General features: G+C 46.0%; 1 protein-coding gene across 1 annotated transcript; it reads left to right on the forward strand.

Moving 5' to 3' along the window:
- The first annotated feature begins 419 nt into the window (after positions 1-419).
- Positions 420-17592, forward strand: LOC117060696 (transmembrane protein 151B-like). The gene is made up of 2 exons (XM_033173152.1): positions 420-577; positions 16106-17592. The coding sequence occupies exons 1-2, from the start codon at positions 485-487 to the stop codon at positions 17534-17536; spliced, it is 1524 nt and encodes a 507-aa protein (XP_033029043.1). The 5' UTR covers positions 420-484; the 3' UTR covers positions 17537-17592.
- Positions 17593-20525: the final 2933 nt, after the last annotated feature.

Genomic DNA, 20525 nt, shown 5'->3' on the forward strand with positions numbered 1-20525 from the left:
CCCTGAGCCAGGCATCCTCGCCAGCATCTCGCCAGAGGCGCCTTCCGCGTCTTCACAACCCCCCCCCCCCTCCCCACCGCTGCCCGCCTCAAAGTTAACGAGCAGCCGCAGTGTTGTTTGCCGACCTGCCAGACAGGCGATGGTCACGGCAGCGGGAGCCCCCGAGCCCGAAGCGCCGAGGCTGCCCTGGAAGGGGACCACGCAACGCGCCGGTGCCTCTATTTCCATGCCCGGATTGGTTCCCGCTCTGGGAGGCTGGCCGGCCGCGGGTAAGCCCAGGCGATCGTTCAGCACCATGGACAGCGACCTGCGGCAGTCCCACGGCAGAGTCCGGTAGGGGCCACCCGGCCCGCACCTGCACTCCGGCCCGGCCCGGCCCGGCCCGCCAGCCTGCTCGCTGGCTCCCGGGGAGGAGGAACTTTCCGGTCCTGTTGGCTTCTATCGAGACGCGCGAGTAGGGCAGCGAGATCTGTAATGGCAAAGCATGTCTTCGGAGGGGGAGCCAGACCCAGCCGCTGGAACAAGCGCAAATACTCCAGAAGAAGCAGGAGCTACAGCTACAGCGGCTGGCGAGGAGGTGAGGACAAAGGGGAGGACAAGGACAAAGGGGAGCTTGGGTTGTTGTGGTGTTGTTGTTGTGTTGTGGTGGTGTGTGTGTGTGTGTATTTTGAAAGGGGGAGTCGCGTGATTGAGTATCTGTATAACGAGCAGACATGCAGTGTTGTATACATGCGGGGACACAAACACACAAGTTGGGGGGCGAGAGAGGAGATGTGCATTTTGAAGACTCACTCAACTCTAGTGTGGTATTGGAGGGGTGAGCTCTGTGTCAAAGCCCGGGACCAGGGTGCTTTCAGATTACTGGTTGGTGAAACTCAAGCAAAATTGCCGCAAAAAGAACCGGGTCAGGAAAAGCCGCACCACTAAATGACAAGAACCGTTTTCGTATTCCACCCCCCCCCCTTAAAATTTAGGAGGTTTGGAGATCGGGAGAGGAAGAGAGGGAGATAAGTTGTGGTGTAGACTTTTTTTCTTGCAGATGCTCAGCTGGGGCAGTAAGCAACCAGCTGGAATGAAGGTTCCAGCAAGTCAAAAGCAATCAAGCGACGGGTATGCAAAGGGTAGGGAGCTCTCCGAGGTTCTGGAATTGAAGTAAACCCTGAATATACTCCACCATAATCTAGGTTTAAGGAGCTCCGGAGTGAAACTTGGGTTTCTCTCCCTCCTTCCTTGTATGAAATCATCCCGCATCATCGAATGTCCTGCACAAACATCAAAGGCACATCCTAGTAATTAAGGGGCTTCTTTCATTCGTTACACAAACCTCTGCTTTTCTTTTATAAGAAAGTCAAAACAAGGGTTCTGCTGCTGTCTGGGTGGGATTGATACAGCTGAGTTTCCAAAATACACTGCTGCAGTCTGGTGGATTGACCTCAACAAATCACTTTTCTCCATCAGGGTCATAAAGCAGTCTGCAAAGATTTGTGTGTTTGTGTTTGTGTCTTTCTGTGGACTTTCAACCATGTCAACAAAGTCTAAATAATCATCAATGGTTGTATGTTTGGTGCTTTGGTTGTTTTATATTATAATATTTTTTTAAAAAATATTAATATTAGGCAATATATAAAGAACTTTCTGATTTTACACCATTGCAGAAATCTCTTACTATTTTAATCTTTTACACACACAAAAACCCACTCGATTTTACAATTAAAAACAAACTAGCCTGCAGCAACATAATTAAAAGATCATACAAACAGATGTGATACAAAACGTTATGAACATCAGCGTAAAAAAATAAAATAATATATGGGGCACGAAGTTAAGCACTTTGTTGCTCCATTGACTTCAGTTATGACATAACCCACTTCACAGTGCATCTCTCATGAAACTTTGTGCCACAATAAATGTGTTAGTTTTTAAGGTGACTCAAGGCTCTTGGTTGTTTTCACTGCAAACGACTTCCATGGCTATCCCTGTGAAATTTGATTTGAATTAGAGATAGTGCCATCCATGACCAGCTATCACACATGAAATCAATGGGACTTTAGTGTGAATAACTTTGGCTAGATAGGGCTCAAAGTAAATATATCACTAAATATAGCACTAATGTGCTATGATATTCCTATCAAGCATGACTTTTGTGACAAATGGAATGTAAAGGGCAAAGTTTCTCAAATGAGCATGTCAGCTTTATGTTTCATAATATCCAACAAGATATTATTAAAACATAACACATCAGTCTTATTCAATGAGTTCAGTGGACATTTCTGGAATATGGACGTATGGACAGGCATCATTTGCCATGCTATTGCCAAATGGCAGATCTGTCGCAACTGACTTAACTTGAGCAGCTGCATTTCTCACACTCAGACCTGGCCTTGTGGCCTTAAGACATGACGAGCATTGGAAGAGACTCATGGGGCTATCACCTGGCTCAGAGCAGCTGCCATCATTTTCACCATCTCTTAAATCTGTGTAAGCTAATAACATCTGATCAATATCATCATAGGAATATTTTGAACTATTATTTCTTCCATGAATCATTTCATTTTACATAGTGGACATTCCCTCCTAAAGAATAGTATCCAAATAGCAAGTCTGTGTTCATGCAGATCTAGGCCAAAGCTTTTTAATAACCCCGAGCAATCCCAAATAAAGGGGAAATCCTTATTCAGGACATAAATTCACACATGCCTTTTATGTTCCTTCCAGAACCTATTTCTGTTAAACTACTGGCTGTAATTTATGAAACTTTGGAGAGGTAGTGTAGTGCAAAGATTAATAGAGTTAGCTCGAATCACACTTAAGCCACGAGCCTCTGGATTGCCTTAAGCAAGCTGCTATCTTTCAGCAGCAGCCTCCCATTTGTAATAATAAAGAGATGATAATGATACTAGCTTATTTCAGAGAGTTGTAAGGAATATTGAGGCAATATCAGTTTCCAAAGCAGTTGCCGTGTTAGTCTGTTTCAGCAAAAACAATAAATTTACCCAGAAATGCTGTTATCACCAATCACTGCTGCTGTGGAAGGGTCACTGTGCTCATTTTTGCATATATTTAAGTTCTAGCTGTATTGTCACTTAAGACAATCATCTTGGCACTGGTGAGTAATCACCAATTACTGAATTGAATTGTCATTTTGCATATATTTGAGCTCTAACTGAATTGTCACAGACTATACTTTTGCATTCTGTTGTCATTTTAACTCCAATATTTACGTTGTCTCTGCTTTATACCCCTGTGCAAATTGAGCAACATGCCCCAGGATTCTTGTTTAAACTGACAAGTGAGGATCATTTCCCTTGCATCTGATGCAGTGAACCCTATTCCACGAAAGCTCATGCGGTAATAAAATGTCTTGGTCTTTACAGTGCCACAAGACTTTTGTTGATTTTGAGACATTGTATGTGGCCATTAAAAAAAAAAGCAAAAAGTGATATGTAAATACTACATGTTATCATGAGAAGCACTAAAACAAACTTTAAAGCTAAATCTGACTTTGTTAATGCAAACACACACACCTGTTCTAATTTCTAATTTTCACCACAAGCCTTCCATTTTACCCTGGGGAAAACATAAGGCTGCCCCTTCCTATCACATTTCAGTTTGGGTTGGGGAATTCACAAAATTTTGAAAGTGAAACATTCCTTTCAGCACTAGCTATAAGTGCTAGTGACTGAATCTCTGGATGAAGTCTAGTTGTCCGGTTCTGGTCCGGCTATGGTCAGCAGTCCACATTGTAAGCAGAGCCGTCTTAAGGGGATCTGCCGCCCTGGCGCGGCTATCCCTCCGGCGCCCCTGCCATGCCGCCTCTCCGCCGCCTCCCTCCTGCGCTTGCCGCCCCTTGGGAGGGGGGTGGGCGAGCAGGGGATGAGGGGCGTGGCGCTGGAGCGGCGCGGGGCTCTGCGCGTCCCTTCCAGCGCTTCCGGGATGGGAGGCGAGGGCGGACGGCTTGCGCTCCCGCGCGCAGCCGGGCAGCTCACGCTCTGCGCGCAGCCGGACGGCGCTGCGCGGCTGGGCAGCTCGCGCAGCGCGGCGCGGCAGCTCACGCTGCATCGGGCGGGCGGCCGGCTGCGCGGCGCCATCCGGTTGCGCGCGGGAGCGCGAGCCTGCTGCCCTCGCCTCCCGTCCCGGAAGCGCTGGAAGGGCGCGCAGAGCTCCTGTGCTCTGCTGGGCAGCCAGAGGGCGTGGCGTGGCCGGCCAGCTCCCTTGCCGGGAGTCAGAGGGCGCTGCCGGCAGGCGCTGCCAGCGGGGCTGGAGGGCGGAGGCGCCCTCCAGGCCATTGCGCCCTGGCGCGCCGCGCCACCAGCCCCAATGGATGAGACGGCTCTGATTGTAAGACAAGTTGTTGTGGGACAGATCCTGCTAAAAGGATGGCTTCAATCCATCTGTTAAAGAAGCATGGGCTGTCACACAGCTGTAATACTGGCAACTTGCACCAAAGATAGTGACAGACCAAGCTCTTCCATTATTGTGCAGACCCAACTAAGCTCTGCCTTTCCCAGGGAGGGGAGGGCCTCTCTGAAGTGACCATACTTGCACTGGAAGCCTGCACTCTTGTACCGCTCATGGCTCCTTTGGAAGGCCCTTCAGCATCTCTGGCAAGTGGGGCTGCATCTGAGATAATCCAGAAGAACACTGCTAGTTGCCCCCTGGGTTTCAGAATATATGATTTGTTGACTTCCGGCGGCGACGCCATCGCCGGGTGGTCGAAGGCTGCTTCGGGTCCGAAGCGCCTTGTCCATCCCGGGGGTTAGGAGCCGCGCTACCGCAGCGCGCGGCTCCGGTTGGGGTGCGGGAAGAGCGTCCCGCACCCTGGGCTCCCCGGCTGCGCCCGCGGAGGCTCCGAACCCTTCCCTTGCCCCCCCTGTAAAGGGGGAGTGGGGGTGAAGGGCAAACGGAGCCGGGCTTTCGGGGACATGCCCCAACCGGGATGCAAATGCGGCGACAGAGCCCGCGGTGAGCGTCCAAGTTCTACCTTTGAAGAATGGAGCTAAAAGAACCCGGTGGTCGTGAGTAAAGAATTTGATCAGAAATCGTGCTTTTGGAACGATCCGGGGGGAAGGAGAAAGGCAGCCTGTCCTCCCTCCCTTCGAGATCAAGAATCTAACCAATCTGAGTGATTGCTGCTACAGAACTGGCTATAATGTATTTAAAATTGACACATGAGACTGGCAAACTTTTCTTTCGGGAAGTTAACTAGAGGAAAATATCTCCTTTTAAAGTTGCGGTATTTGCGCTCCAGCTCAGGAAAATGGCGATGAACAAAGAGGGGAGTAGAAATATGACACCCGCTTCCTCCTCCTCTGCCAGTATGCTGGGATTTGTCCTTGAACTGGTATTGAACTCTGGACTAACGGACGAACAGAGACTCACTGCCTTGAAGGTGGAATTGCTTTATAGAAAAGTCAAAGTCTTGTGTGGGGGTCTGAAATGGAACCAATTGCCCACAGAGGAGGCTTATAAAACTTTTGATACTTTGGAAGAAAGCCTTGCCAAAGAGCTGAGAGGATGGATGCAAAGATGGAGAGAAATGAATGAGCTACTTCGGAGAAGAAATTCGCTTTTTGGGGGTGGCAGCCCCAAGGCGACGTTAAGATTTTGTATATCCAGTCCCCGAGGTGTGAGCTCGGGGGCCAGGGACAGAGAATTAAGGTATCTACAAGAAGAAAAGGAATGTTACAAAGAATCGAAGAAGCTGAGAGATGATGAGATGGACACCTCTGAACTCGTGGCAAGGAGAGGTTTGGACTGTGCCTGGATCTGTGGACGTTTGGAGAGGGAAGAGATACGGAAGTTCAGTGCTGATGCCACCAGGAGAAGAATAATGGACAGAGGGGGTGTGGGGTGAGGCATCAAGTAAAACTTTAAGCAGCCTGATATGGTAAATTGAAATCGGAGGGTGAATACTGTCAACAACATTTCGTTATATTTTTTATTTGAACATGAAAGGAGATATTTCAAGTTATTACGTTACTAGCAGCAACCTTAAGGATAGAAGAGATAGATTAGATGAGAATGATTTGTGAAGATCTATGAGGTGGAGTATAAGTAAAGTGAATTTAAGTGGATTAAGTTTATGGATCAAGAAGATTAAATGATGAGGTATTACTATGATGATGCATTTTTAGTAAAATGTTGAAGATATAATTGAATGTAATTATAAAATTGAAGTTAATGTTTTTTTTTTTTTTTGCAGGAGAAATGGTTATTAAATAGATTAAGGATATAAACTCGAAGGTGAAAAGGCAGGGGAAGTCAATGGTCAAGATATGGAAATAGAAATTTTTTTTTCTAGAAAGATGCAATAAGAAAGCTTGACACTGTTTGTACTTGTTTTATCTGTTTTGCATTTGTTTAATTGTAGGTGTGGGTGTGGGTATATGTTGTTATAGAAAAATGCCAATAAATTCTTATAAAAAAAAAACAGAATATATGATTTGTTGTTGTTGTTCAGTCGTTCAGTCGTGTCCGACTCTTCGTGACCCCATGGACCAGAGTACGCCAGGCACGCCTATCCTTCACTGCCTCTCGCAGTTTGGCCAAACTCATGTTAGTAGCTTCAAGAACACTGTCCAACCATCTCATCCTCTGACGTCCCCTTCTCCTTGTGCCCTCCATCTTTCCCAACATCAGGGTCTTTTCTAGGGATTCTTCTCTTCTCATGAGGTGGCCAAAGTACTGGAGCCTCAACTTCAGGATCTGTCCTTCTAGTGAGTACTCAGGGCTGATTTCTTTGAGAATATATGATAGCCATCTTCAAATATCCAAAGGTCTGTCACATGGAAGACGGAGCGAGATTGTTTTCTGTTGCTCCAGAGGATAGGATGCAACCCAGTGACTCAAAGTTACAAGAAAGGATATTCTGACTAAACATCAGGAAGAACTTTCTGACAAAACAAAATAAAATAAAAAAATCCTTCCAGTAGCACCTTAGAGACCAACTAAGTTTGTTCTTGGTATGAGCTTTCATGTGCATGCACACTTCTTTGGATACACTGAAACGGAAGTCACCTGACCCTTAAATATAGTGAGGGAGTGGGGAGGAGTATTACTCAGAAGGGTGGTGGGAATGGGTGATCAGCTGATAGGTGTGGAAAACATGTAGACACTGTTAACGACTTCAATTATAACAGGGTCTTACAGGAAAGGCAAGGGTGAGATGGCTAAAGATAGCTTTGTCATGTATAATGAGATAAGAAACTTTCTGACAGTAAGAGCTGTTTGGCAGTGAAATGAACTCCCTTGGGAGGTGGTAGACTCTCCTTCCTTGGAGGTTTTTAAGCAGAGGTTGGAGGGCCACCTGTCAAGAATGCTTTAGTTGAGATACCTGCATTGCAGGGGGTTGGACTAGAATGACCCTTCCAACTCTACAATTCCATGTTCCTTCATGATACCAGAGCCTCCACTGCACACTCTCTCTTCCTCCTCAAGCTTACTGAGTGGGGCCATGACAATCTAAATGAGCCCTATTATTCAAACAGGTTATTTCCCAGTGGACCCTGTATGCCCATCCATTGTGGACCCATTTTGACTCTGTCTCCTTAGGTGTCATTGGAGTCCACATTGGAAGACTCCTGGCTTTCTGGAATTGTAAGGAGGAATGTCAGGCTACAGAAGGAGGAGGACTAATGGAAAGGGGTGGAACTCCTGAGCATAAACATCAGCTCAGCCCGCAGCTCTTTGGATCATGTTATTTATTTTGCTCACTTATCCCTGCAGTATTAAATGGCTGTAGTCCAGGGCTGCTTTTAACTTGCCACTTACATTTCAATATAAACATGGGAGCTGCAGAATCAAATTAGTTAATCTTTTTAAATGAAAGAGAGGGAGCTTCAAGGAGCCAAGGATGTGTATTAGTGAAATCTATTCCGTTGGGCAAGATCATACTCATGATACTGCAAATATAAAAACGGAAGTTTTAAATTAGCTCGGCCTGCCTCCTGTTGCCAATATAGAGACATGATATAAGCATACTTCCTATAATATAAAAAGCACAGAAATGTTTGCTTGGTCTCCAATGTCTAAAAATACTGACTGCCAATCTTGACATTAGTAATGAACAGCAGTGAACAAAACAAGCTATACTACCCAAACACCTGCCTTTGTATTGTGTTTGTATTGTTCTTGCCTGCCAAAATACAGAAATCTGCTCACAAGGATTAGTCAGTTTCCTGGGGATCTGATTGCCATTTTAGTACTGTTAGTGTTTCAGTTTAATTATTTTTTTAGATTGAATGCCTAAAAGGCTTTCCTTCAACTGTCCTCCTCACTGCTGGCCTCCGCTCAGAGCTATCCTCTGATAAAAGGTGGGCTATAAATATGCATCATAAATAAATAACACTGGAAAATCCAAATATAAGTCATTTCAATAACAAGACCCACTTCCCCCATACATTCCCCATTACCTTGGTTGCTCTCCATTATTCATTCATTCATTATTTTATTCGTGTTGGATAACAACATATACATTTACAGTAGGTAGGATAATTTCTGGACGTCAAGATCCAAGTTTGGGGCAAGTACTCTTTGGAGAGAGAACCCCAGCAAAGCAAAGTATGGAAATATAGACTGCTAGACATTTAACATGTACCCTTCCAAGTGTCTTCCAAAAAATTTTCCTCTTCCCTCTGCTTAGGAAAGGACCACATGTTTGGTAAGTTTAACAATGGTTTACTTAAAAACTCTTCAAAGGTCTGGTTCATGTGCTTTTCTATACATCAGTCAGAAAAGTTCCACAGGTAATAAAACTGTAATGGAAGTGACATAACTAAGCCTGGCAGTAAAAATTATTCTATGGTATTAACTCCTTCATGCACTAATTAGACTTAAGCATGTTGGTTATATGAGACTGCTTATCCCACAATTTTCATGCCACATTTTCACAAAAAGAATTATGCTCAAAGCAGCTTACAACAAAGAAAACAACAAATCAACCATTTCAACAACAATTTCATAATAACACACAACATAATAGCATATATAACAACATATAGAAAACATTTCAGTATTATGAATATAACAAGGTTTTGTTAACAACACCCTTTCATTCACTGTTGTTGTTGTTGTTGTTCAGTCGTTCAGTCGTGTCCGACTCTTCGTGACCCCATGGACCAGAGCACGCCAGGCACGCCTATCCTTCTCTGCCTCTTGCAGTTTGGCCAAACTCATGTTAGTAGCTTCGAGAACACTGTCCAACCATCTCATCCTTTGTCGTCCCCTTCTCCTTGTGCCCTCCATCTTTCCCAACATCAGGGTCTTTTCCAGGGAGTCTTCTCTTCTCATGAGGTGGCCAAAGTACTGGAGCCTCAACTTCAGGATCTGTCCTTCTAGTGAGCACTCAGGGCCGATTTCCTTGAGAATGGATAGGTTTGATCTTCTTGCAGTCCATGGGACTCTCAAGAGTCTCCTCCAGCACCATAATTCAAAAGCATCAATTCTTCGGCGATCAGCCTTCTTTATGGTCCAGCTCTCACTTCCGTACATTACTACTGGGAAAACCATAGCTTTAACTATACGGACCTTTGTTGGCAAGGTGATGTCTTTGCTTTTTAAGATGCTGTCTAGGTTTGTCATTGCTTTTCTCCCAAGAAGCAGGCGTCTTCTAATTTCGTGACTGCTGTCACCATCTGCAGTGATCATAGAACCCAAGAAAGTGAAATTTCTCACTGCCTCCATTTCTTCCCCTTCTATTTGCCAGGAGGTGATGGGACCAGTGGCCATGATCTTAGTTTTTTTGATGTTGAGCTTCAAACCATATTTTGCGCTTTCCTCTTTCACCCTCATTAAAAGGTTCTTCAATTCCTCCTCACTTTCTGCCATCAAGGTTGTATCATCAGCATATCTGAGGTTGTTGATATTTTTTCCGGCAATCTTAATTCCGGTTTGGGATTCATCCAGCCCAGCCTTTCGCATGATGAATTCTGCATATAAGTTAAATAAGCAGGGAGACAATATACAGCCTTGTCGTACTCCTTTCCCAATTTTGAACCAATCAGTTATTCCATATCCAGTTCTAACTGTAGCTTCTTGTCCCACATACAGATTTCTCAGGAGACGGATGAGGTGATCAGGCACTCCCATTTCTTTAAGAACTTTCCATAGTTTGCTGTGGTCGACACAGTCAAATGCTTTTGCGTAGTCAATGAAGCAGAAGTAGATGTTTTTCTGGAACTCTCTAGCTTTCTCCATAATCCAGCGCATGTTTGCAATTTGGTCTCTGGTTCCTCTGCCCCTTCGAAATCCAGCTTGCACTTCTGGGAGTTCTCGGTCCACGTACTGCTTAAGCCTGCCTTGTAGAATTTTAAGCATAACCTTGCTAGCGTGTGAAATGAGTGCAATTGTGCGGTAGTTAGAGCATTCTTTGGCACTGCCCTTCTTTGGGATTGGGATGTAAACTGATCTTCTCCAATCCTCTGGCCACTGCTGAGTTTTCCAAACTTGTTGGCATATTGAGTGTAGCACCTTAACAGCATCATCTTTTAGGATTTTAAATATCATCTGGAATATCATCCATATTACACTGAATAAGTGTAAATACCTTATGGCACCTCCTGTTCTCAGAAGGAAACATTACTTTTCTATACTCTATTGCATCTGATAAATGCAACACCCACTACGGGACACAGGCACCCATTTAGGGCAGAGATGGGGGGAAACTATGGTCCTCCAGATGTCCTTGGACTCCAGTTCCCATCAGCCCTAGCCAGCATGCCCACTGGACAGGGATGGTGGGAGACGTAGTCCAACAACATATCAAAGGCACCACGTTGGCCGCCCATGCAGTGAAAGATATGAAGAAGTGGCTGTTTGTTTTGTATTGGTGATAGAACTGTAGTTACTGTGGAGCTTGAAACGGAAAATAGATGCCAACTTAAAGCACACTGCTGTTTTTCAATTTAGTCTTAAGTGTATTCAAGCACAGGACATTGATCCTTATCTGAGTGTCTCTCTCTCTCTCTCTCTCTCTCTCTCTCTCTCTCTCTCTCTCCCTCCCTCCCTCCCTCCCTCCCTCCCTCCTTACTAAAATCTCTTTGCCCACCCGCATTTGATGTCTGAAATGGTGCTCCCTTATGTGTGTTTGTGTGTTTGTGTGTGGTTGGAGCTGGATGGCAATCATTGCTTCCCTGTGGCACAACAGCCAGGACAAGAGGTGGTAGCTGGTCCATTTGTTACAGAAGAAACGCAAGGAGGCAGCTTTCTTTTAGCATCACTCTACTATTAATAGAAAAATCTTGATTGCATTTTTATAGCTGCCTCATTTTAGGTTTATATTTCTGAACAAAGACTGATTCTCTCTCTCTCTCTCTCTCTCTCTCACACACACACACACCATATCCCTGATTGTAGTGCTTGAAGACTGATCTACTTTGTCTCTAGTGTTATTATCATTCCTTTATATCTGTTTGCTCTGGAGTGTTTGCCTTCTGATGGCCCATTAGTCAGAATATGCAAAATCTTTGGAAGCAGGACCAAAAATTAGTGGCTATCCTTTCATTACCCAAGGAAGCTACCACTTAATAAGGTTCCATACAAATGCAGCCATCTTCTAAAGCACTACATATCCTCTCCCTATAATCCATATTCACAGTGTTTCTGATAGGTCAGTATTCTTACTTTGATTTTGCAGAAGAAAGTTAAGAGGCAGTGGCTTTCCTTAGGACATGTTATGAGTGCTGGGTAAGATTTCAAACCTTTGTAGCCATTTACTTGGGAATAAGCACAATTGAACCTACTTCCAAGTCTATGTATATGACTGTATGCATACTCCTATTTACTCTGTATCCAGTGTGCTCCCATTCCTGGTTTGGGAAGTGATATACAGTACGTACACACATTAGCCACAATCAACATCTACCCTGTTGTTTCTTATGAAATATTGCATTTTGATGCACTTTCCCCCCCAACCAGCTTCAAATCAAATTAAGAAAAGAATGATAGCTGTGTTTTAAGCCACTAATGTGTACACAGCCTAGTTAACGATTGCCACGGGCAACAGTTTAATAAAGAGTTAGGTGCACTTGAGCCCATTGTTTTATTTCATCAGGAAGCCATTATTGGCTGCCGGTCTCTGTTGCCTCTACATTCAGTGGCAACCAGGATTTCTTTCTAATGGGTGAGGCATATACCGTAGGGATGTACTTTGAGACTATTGAAATCTTACTAGCTTTAGCATTAATTTCAGCCAACGAACTCTGTGAAGGGATTGCAGCCAGTTTCTTTAAAAGTTGAGCTCCTTTTCTCCTCTCTCCAATTTCCTTTCCAGAAAGCCTGGACGGATTGCAAGTGAGCACCAAAGTTTTGCTGCTGCAGTTTTGTGCAGCGACCAAAAATGATGGTGTTCAGATTGAGTCAGCTGGTAGAGCTGTACCCATTCACAGAGTCACAAAGAGAGTTTTTATCTATCACATATTTACCCCAACTCTCCTCTAAGGCAGTGAACCCATGACCCTTGACATGCATTGGACTACAGCTCCCATCAGCTGTGCCCATTAGCCATGCTGGCTAGGGCTGATGGGAGTTGGAGAGCAGTAACATCTGAAGGGCCACTTGCTCACCCCTTCTCTGAGGAGTTTAGAGGATCTAGAAGGACAGATCCTGAAGCTGAGGCGCCAATACTTTGGCCACCTCATGAGAAGAGAAGACTCCCTGGAAAAGACCCTGGTGTTGGGAAAGATTGAGGGCACAAGGAGAAGGAGATGACAGAGGACGAGATGGTTGGACAGTGTTCTCAAAGCTACCAACATTAGTCTGACCAAGCTGCGGGAGGCAGTGGAAGACAGGAGTGCCTGGTGTGCTCTGGTCCATGGGGTCATGAAGAGTCAGACACAACTAAATGACTAAACAACAACAACAACATTAGCATTCCTGTTTTACCTTCACAACAACCTCATTTGATAGGTTGAGAGGTGGTGACTTGCTCAAGAAGACCCACCAAGTTTGTTTAATGGTTGAACACAGCATTGAATCCAAGGCTTCCTGGTTCACAACCAACACTCCATCTGCTACACTGCCCTGGTTCCCTAGAATGCCAGCCTGCCATGCACAGCCTTCCTTTCCTAGTCTATCTGGTACCTCTGTTTAATGAAATGGAAGCAGATGTCTTGCAAGAGCTAAAAAGGCAAAACGAGAGAGAGAGAGGATGATTTTTGCAAGGAAAGTGGTGGGAATGAGATAGGTACAGTCTTTGGGCAGGAATAAACAAATGCCAAACTGCAAAGGCATTGAGTGTGTGCAGGCTCCTTCTTTTCATTTTGGATCAAAGGCAAGGAACATCCCTGTTCAGCTTGCAGAATAAAAGATTGCCCAATGATCTCTGAAAACTTGTCCAGCAGCAAAGAACAACTTGTTGGCACACCCAGTAACAAGCAATAAACACAACATTTGTCCAGGTGCTGTGGGAAAATCCTCCCTAAAGCTGTTTTATTTTGCTTATTGCAGAGGCTCACAGCTGGGTTTCTTAGGTGTGCTGGGCCACACCCAAGCCTCCCAACCAGGTATTTATGGACCCTGAGAAGATGATGCCTACGTGCACCAGAAGCAGATCCTAGATGGCTTAATAAGAATGACTGGGACAAACTCCTGATGAGGCTGAGGAAGGGGGCCAGTTGCTGATCTGGAGGGTTATACTGTAGAGCAGGAGGTGCCCAGATGGTGCTGGTCTGCTGTTTCTGAACTATAACTCCCATCATCCCTGATCACTGGCACACTGACTCAGGCTGATAGGCGTTGGAATCCAACAACATCTGTAGGGTACCATACTGGGTGTCTGCTGTAGGGTGCTGAAGAGTGGAATTCACCCAGTTTGTACTCCAAAGAACCCCAAATATCCAAGCCAAAAGAATCTACTTGCTGAGACTTTAAACTAGGAGAGTCCAGAATTTCACTGCCTTATCCTACATGATGCACAGATCTGATTTCAGGGATCAACCTTCAAAGTTCTTGCAGAGCTTAATACAAATCTATGCACGTGAAAGCACTGCTCTCATGCATTGATATATTGGGGGGGAGTATCAGGTAAATTGGAATGATGTTAGGTTAGCTTGGAACAGTATGTAGCAATCAAAGTCATGAGGTCCAAAGTAACTACAATTTTGTCTGGTTTTAATTGAATATCTGTTGGGAGTTCTCTGAGAAATGGGTGGATGCTGTAATCATAAAACATGCTTGAAAATCACAGTCCTTCCGGACTGTCACTTTATATCACTAGAGTAAGATCAAGAACCATTGTTTTATATTATTATCCGAATGCCTTTCTTATCCATCCTGGGAACCACACACTCAGCTTCGAGCAGGCTAGATGAAGTCTGCAACTGTCTTCAACATTCAGGGCTATCAGGACTGGGAATCCTTCAGTCTCTTTGCCCCTGAGTTCCCTGTCCCTTAGCTTTCCCATGTCTCAAGATGTCTTCCCAATCTTACTGGTCATCCTGAAGCTGAATGAGGTTTAGTGCCAGCCAAACTAACAATCTTTCACTCCATCACAGGAGTACAAAGTGTTCTGCATCTGAACATTCTATGAAACCAGACAGGCTCAGCTAATTACAATAAAAGGATTCATCCTCTCATGCACAATACAATAGAAGATCTGGCAAAACAGCACTACTGACTGGCAAGAAGCCAGTTATCCCTGATCTAGAAGTATCAAAGGATATTAAATCTGCTGGTATTTACTCTTCAGCACCTCATTTATGGCTGCAAAGAGTGTGTACAAGTGCTAATAACAGGTGTTGTGAACTAGATTCTAGGCTTCAGTCATTGACAGAACTTTTGAAACCCTATAAAATGACTGGCAGTCAGGGTCATGCAATTAATTTGGGATTCCAACACTTTGTTGTTGTTATTTAGTGTAGTCATGTCCGGCTCTTTGTGACCCCATGGACCAGAGCACGCCAGGCACGCCTGTCTTCCACTTTGTTGTTGTTGTTCAGTCATGTCTGACTCTTCGTGACCCCATGGACCAGAGCACGCCAGGCACCCCTATCCTCCACTGCCTCCTGCAGTTTGGCCAAACTCATGCCAGTTGCTTCGAGAACACTGTCCAACCATCTCATCTTCTGTCGTCCCCTTCTCCTTGTGCCCTCAATCTTTCCCAACATCAGGGTCTTTTCTAGGGAGTCTTCTCTTCTCATGAGGTGGCCAACACTTAATGAGCTGCAAATTAATGAACATTTTAAGCCTTAACAGGTGTATCTTAGAATGAGCAGCAATGCAGCTGGGCTGAATATATTTTGAAAACGAAATAAATCATTCATACCAGATTTCCCGCTCATTTGCCTGTGTGGTAATGTGCATGTGGCAAAGGTACTAGAAATTCCAGTTCTAAATCTGCAGCTTCTGAAAGGTTTGTAAATATAATAACTACAAGAGCAATTTATATAATCCACCTGAAACAAGTCCTGCATCAGAAGTTTTCACACCCTAAGCAGTAAACAAACGATGACTGATGCAAGTGCAAGTGATTAGCATGTTTCCATTAGCATATTTATTAACTCCAAATGAGTTGCTCTTGGAAAGCTTTTTGTAAGGTTCGGGAGTGGTCGATTCATTTGTTGCAAATAGATAACAGTATGTAGCAACCGTAATGCAAACTTCTCATCAGCTGCACCTTCTGATGCTAGGCAGGGGTGGAGTTTTTCGTTTTTACTATGTTTGGTTTCATTTGGTTTCTATGAAAAGCAGCAATACGTACAATAAAGGTAGCTAGGAATAAATTTGTCAAACTGGGGTGAATGGGACTAGGATTGGGAAGCATTTTATTCCTTGGTATGTGGGTGTATCACACAAGCCTAATGACCAGGAGCTGGTCCAAGAGGAAGAAATCCACTCAGTGAGGGCCAAGCCTTGCATCCAGCTTGTATCAGGGTGCCTGCAAATAGTCAGCATTTTGTGCAAAGGATTCAAGTGAAGAAATTTAGGTTTGCTCAATTAAAGAGGGTTAAAGAGCTGTTCCTCCAGCACACCAGATCCACTTTTCTTTTCTTTTTTAAAGGAAATTTAAAAGATTGCATCTAATACTTAAAATGATCTCACAATAAATCCTCTCTTTCTCTCCCCTCTTCCTTTCCCCACCCCATCTCCTATTTTGCTGCCTGATTCTCAGCAACAACCAGTCAAGCAGTCTTTGAGCTCTTCCATGTGCAGAGAGTCCCACTGGAAATGCCTCCTCCTCTCCATTCTCATGTACGGCTGCCTGGGAGCTGTAGCTTGGTGCCAACTCACACAAGTCACTAAGCTCAGTTTTGACAGCTCTTTCAAAGGCAAGTCCATGATCTACCATGACAGCCCTTGCTCTGATGGCTATGTCTACATTCCATTAGCATTCCTAGCCATGCTCTATGTAGTCTACTTAGTAGAGTGCTGGCACTGTCGCGCCAAAAGTGAACTCCAGTACAAGGCCGACGTGGAAAGTGTCTATGACCGAATTGCCAGGATGAAGCAAGCAACACCTTGCATATGGTGGAAGGCCATAAGCTACCACTTTGTCCGGCGAACCAGGCAAGTGACTCGGTACCGCAATGGGGATGCTTATACAACCACCCAGGTCTACCATGAGAGAGTCAACACCCATGTGGCCGAAGCCGAGTTTGACTATTCCCACTGTGGGTTCAAGGACATCTCTAAAGAGCTCATGGGCCTGGAATGTTTCTCAGCCACCCGACTGAAATTCACCAAATGTTTTAGCTTCGCCAACACAGAGTCCGAGAACTCTTACCTGACGCAGAGGGCTCACTTCTTCACAGAGATCGAAGGGCTAGATGACTACATGGAGGTCAGGGAAGGCATGAAGCTCAGGAACATAGACTTCAAAGAGCTCATGATGGCCTACGGTGACCCTGATCACCTCCCATGGTACGTGTCCCACTATACGTTCTGGGTGGCTGCTTTGATGATGGTCTCGTGGCCGCTGAGAGTTTTCATAGAGTATCGGACTGCCTATGTACACTACCATGTGGAGAAGCTCCTTGGGGTGGAGTACAGAGTGCCCACCGGGGCGGAGGAGCCCTTGTACAGGTATCGCATCCCCAGGGTCAGCACTCAGGACAGCACGGAGCTTGAGTGGCACATCTGCACCAATCGCCAGCTGATCCCCAGCTACTCGGAGGCGATGCTCATGGAGCTGACCAGCTCTCCCGCCTGCAACGGCTACTCCATGTGCAGGTACAGCGAGATCACGCCGGGCTGCGAGCATTGCCACCACGCTTCCAGCACCTCCTCCATCTTCTCCCGACATGCCTTCCAAAGCTGCAGTGGGAATTCGCAGCTCTCCCTCAACACCAGCCGCTTCTCCCTGTGCCGGATCCATGGCTCTCACAGGACAGGCCTCTGGAGGAGCCGCAGCAGCAGCATCGCTGACCGGGGTGGCCAGGACGACCCGTGCTGCTCCCACTCGAGTCAACTGGCCCTCAACGAAAACCCACCCACCTACCATGACGCTCGGTTTTTCCCAGTGCTCATTGTGCACAGGCCTGAAGGGCAGGAAGGGAGGCACTTCTGTCTCCGCCGAGCATCCTGCCTGGAAACGTCACTATGAAAGGGCACCCTGTCACTTTCCTGGGACAACTTCACTGCCAGAAGGCTGTTTGCCAGTGACAGCAATACGAGGACGGCTGTGAGATGCGTCTGGTTTAAAGTCCCAGCCGCCCACTTCTCCAAATAAGGAAGCATGTTCCCCCAGAAGTCAATGAAGGGTCAATTCTAAGCCAGTTCACATGTTTTGTTCATTTCTGTTAATTTAAAAGTTTTCCAACCCACTCTTCATTAAAACAATTCCTGGATAGAATGCAATATATAGGATCCAAATATAAATTACATAAACCAAAAGAATGGTAAAACAGCACTGGTACAAGTCAAGCTGACCCAGTGAGTCTCCACCAAGGAACAAATTAGCAAATTTAACCAAAGGCCTGGGCAAATAAAGGAGTTTTTAACTGGTGCTGAAAACTGACCAGGCTTTGTTTGCTCTTCTTCCAAGGAGCTTGGGGCAGTCTTCACAGAATTAGCCCCTTTTAATGTGGGATTATCCCTTTTAACAGTAAGAACCTAAGGAGAGCGGTGCTGGATCAGACAGAAGGCGCATATTGTCCACCCACCTGTTCCCTACAGTAGCCAACAAGATGCCCACGAGAAGCTCACAGGCAGCACATGAGGGCAATGGCACTCTCCTGCGTGTGATCCCCAGCAACTGGCAAACTGGAGGCAGCATGCTTCTGAAGCTGGAGGTAGTCCCTAGACATCACCACTAGTAGTTCTTGATAGCCTTATCCTCCATGAAGGTGTCTTATCTGTTTGTAAAGCTGTCCACGTTGGCAGCCATTGCTATATGCTGCGGTGGCAAATTCCATAGCTCAACCAAGTGCTTAACTTAAAGATTTGGGCCAGGGGGAGAGAAAAATGACTTTCCCAAGGCCATCCAGTGAGCTCCATGTCTGAATAGCAATCTGTGCCCCAGTTTCCTCAGTTGAAGCCCCCCCGCCCACCCACTATCTAGTACACAACACTAGCCCCTATTTAGATATGAGGTGGCAGAACCCACCCATGGTGACATTGGGAGGAGTTCACTGTAGTGCTATGGCAATTGCTCTGTCAGTGCAAGCTTTTCAGTCCTCCCTTCTTCTCCCTGCTTGCCGTTCTGGGGTTTCCCTGGGTCAATTTCAGGGAGGAACAGGGGAGAAGAGGGAGAAAACCCCATTGCCTTAATGCAAGTCCTTTCACAAGCATCCACTAGGAAGACTAGTTAGTTGAATCCTGCCCTTTGCTATCTCATTTCCAGCCAGGGGAAACTATTGTGACTGGATCGCAAGACATGACTGAAACATTTGTCTGAAATTCCTTCCTTCTCCATCTAACTTCATGTTCCTCTTTAATGCAGCCTTTCCCCTTTACTTCCCACATTCTTATGCACTTCTCTTTTTCATTTCCCCCTCTTTTTTTGCATTCATCTAAGTATATGCATTTGGCATCCACACGTTTGACATCTTCCACCCATCACTATGAAAAGAGAACCAGTGCTCTCCAGCAGCGGCGGAGCATATGCCCACGCTGTCCAGGGTGGGTGCGCTCCCGAGGGGGGCGTGGCGCAGAGGGTGCCTTCCCAGGCTCGGGATATCCGCTTGGGTGCCCGGAGTAGCGTGTGTGCCCTGCAGCCAGGGGTGGAACAAGCCACTCACGGGGGCAGAGCAAGCCGCCCATGGCGGACATTTGGCACGCCTCCCACCCACGACCCCCAAGCCTCCCCCAAGCTGTCAAAGCAAAGGGGGGAGGGGGAATGCCGCCGGCAAAGTGCCGCAGCTCCCCCCCTTACTCCGACGAGTGGGGTAGGCTTGGGAGTCACAGGCAGGCAGGCGGCGCACCGAACGTCACCCCCTCAGTGAGGGCACCCGGGGTGGTCTGCCTCCACCACCCCACTTTCTACGACCCTGCGCTCCAGGCGCTCTTGGAGGAAACTGGTTTTCTAGATCCATTTCAAGTAGGGTTTAGGCTCAGTTTTGGCACAGAAGCTGCTTTGGTTACCCTGTATGATTACCTCTCGGGGGGGGGGAGAGACAGGGGAAATGTGTCCCTGTTAAGTCTCCTCAACCTCTCAGCTGCTTTCGATACCATCAACCATGATATCCTTCTGGAGCAGCTGTCCGAGATAGTGGTGGGTGACACTGCTTTGTGGTGATTCCAGTCCTTCCAAGATCTGTCCTGAGAACACCTAGTCTAAGTGTCCATCCTCATTTTCAGCTGGCTCTGATATAAACTGTTTCCATTCAACATAGATTTAACTGGGCAGGTGCTCTGGGGAGCTAGAAAAAATCAGTTGGCTTTAGCTGCGGGGGCAGAAGCAGTAATTGGCGCATCTGGGTCCCACACCTTTTATAAGGAGTGTCGGACAGACAACTGGGCACTACATGGCTATTTCTTGCCTAACTCACCCTGACTCACAACACAGGAGACCGTGCAAGGGAGGTGGAAAAAGCAAGAAGCTCCATTTCTGCCTTTGTGCACAACAGTATCGAGGGTTGTCAGTGCACCAGCAATGAAGTTTAGATAGGATGCCGGAACAAATGTGGAGGCTTAGCTATGCACCAGTGCTGGGATCCTAGTGTTATGTAAGTTTCTGGTTGTATTTCTAGTGGGCAAAATCCATTACAGAATTTATATTGTTTATCCTTAGAACAACCCAACAAGAGCAGCTGATGAATAATATATCCTGCCCTGCCCACGGGGGTTGACTACAGGACCTTCAAGGCACCATTCAACACCTATCCTAACTCTAATTCTCACTTTATAGGAAACTGAGAAGATGGTCCATGCACGCATATGCTTCAATGTATGCCTCATTACTCAACTAGCTGACTCAACACAGAACTGTTTCCGGGGGGGACGGGGACAGGACTGCATTATGAAATTTTAATTGTGGTGATACCATATTCAAACCTGCAAGTCGCTACATGATGCTATTGTCTATGAGTGAAAAAGATATGCATGAGGTGCATATCTCATATTACAGACCAAAGCTGACAGCTGCCCCACTT

This window comes from Lacerta agilis, chromosome 1 (assembly GCF_009819535.1).
Source record: "Lacerta agilis isolate rLacAgi1 chromosome 1, rLacAgi1.pri, whole genome shotgun sequence".
Classification (NCBI taxonomy): domain Eukaryota; kingdom Metazoa; phylum Chordata; class Lepidosauria; order Squamata; family Lacertidae; genus Lacerta; species Lacerta agilis.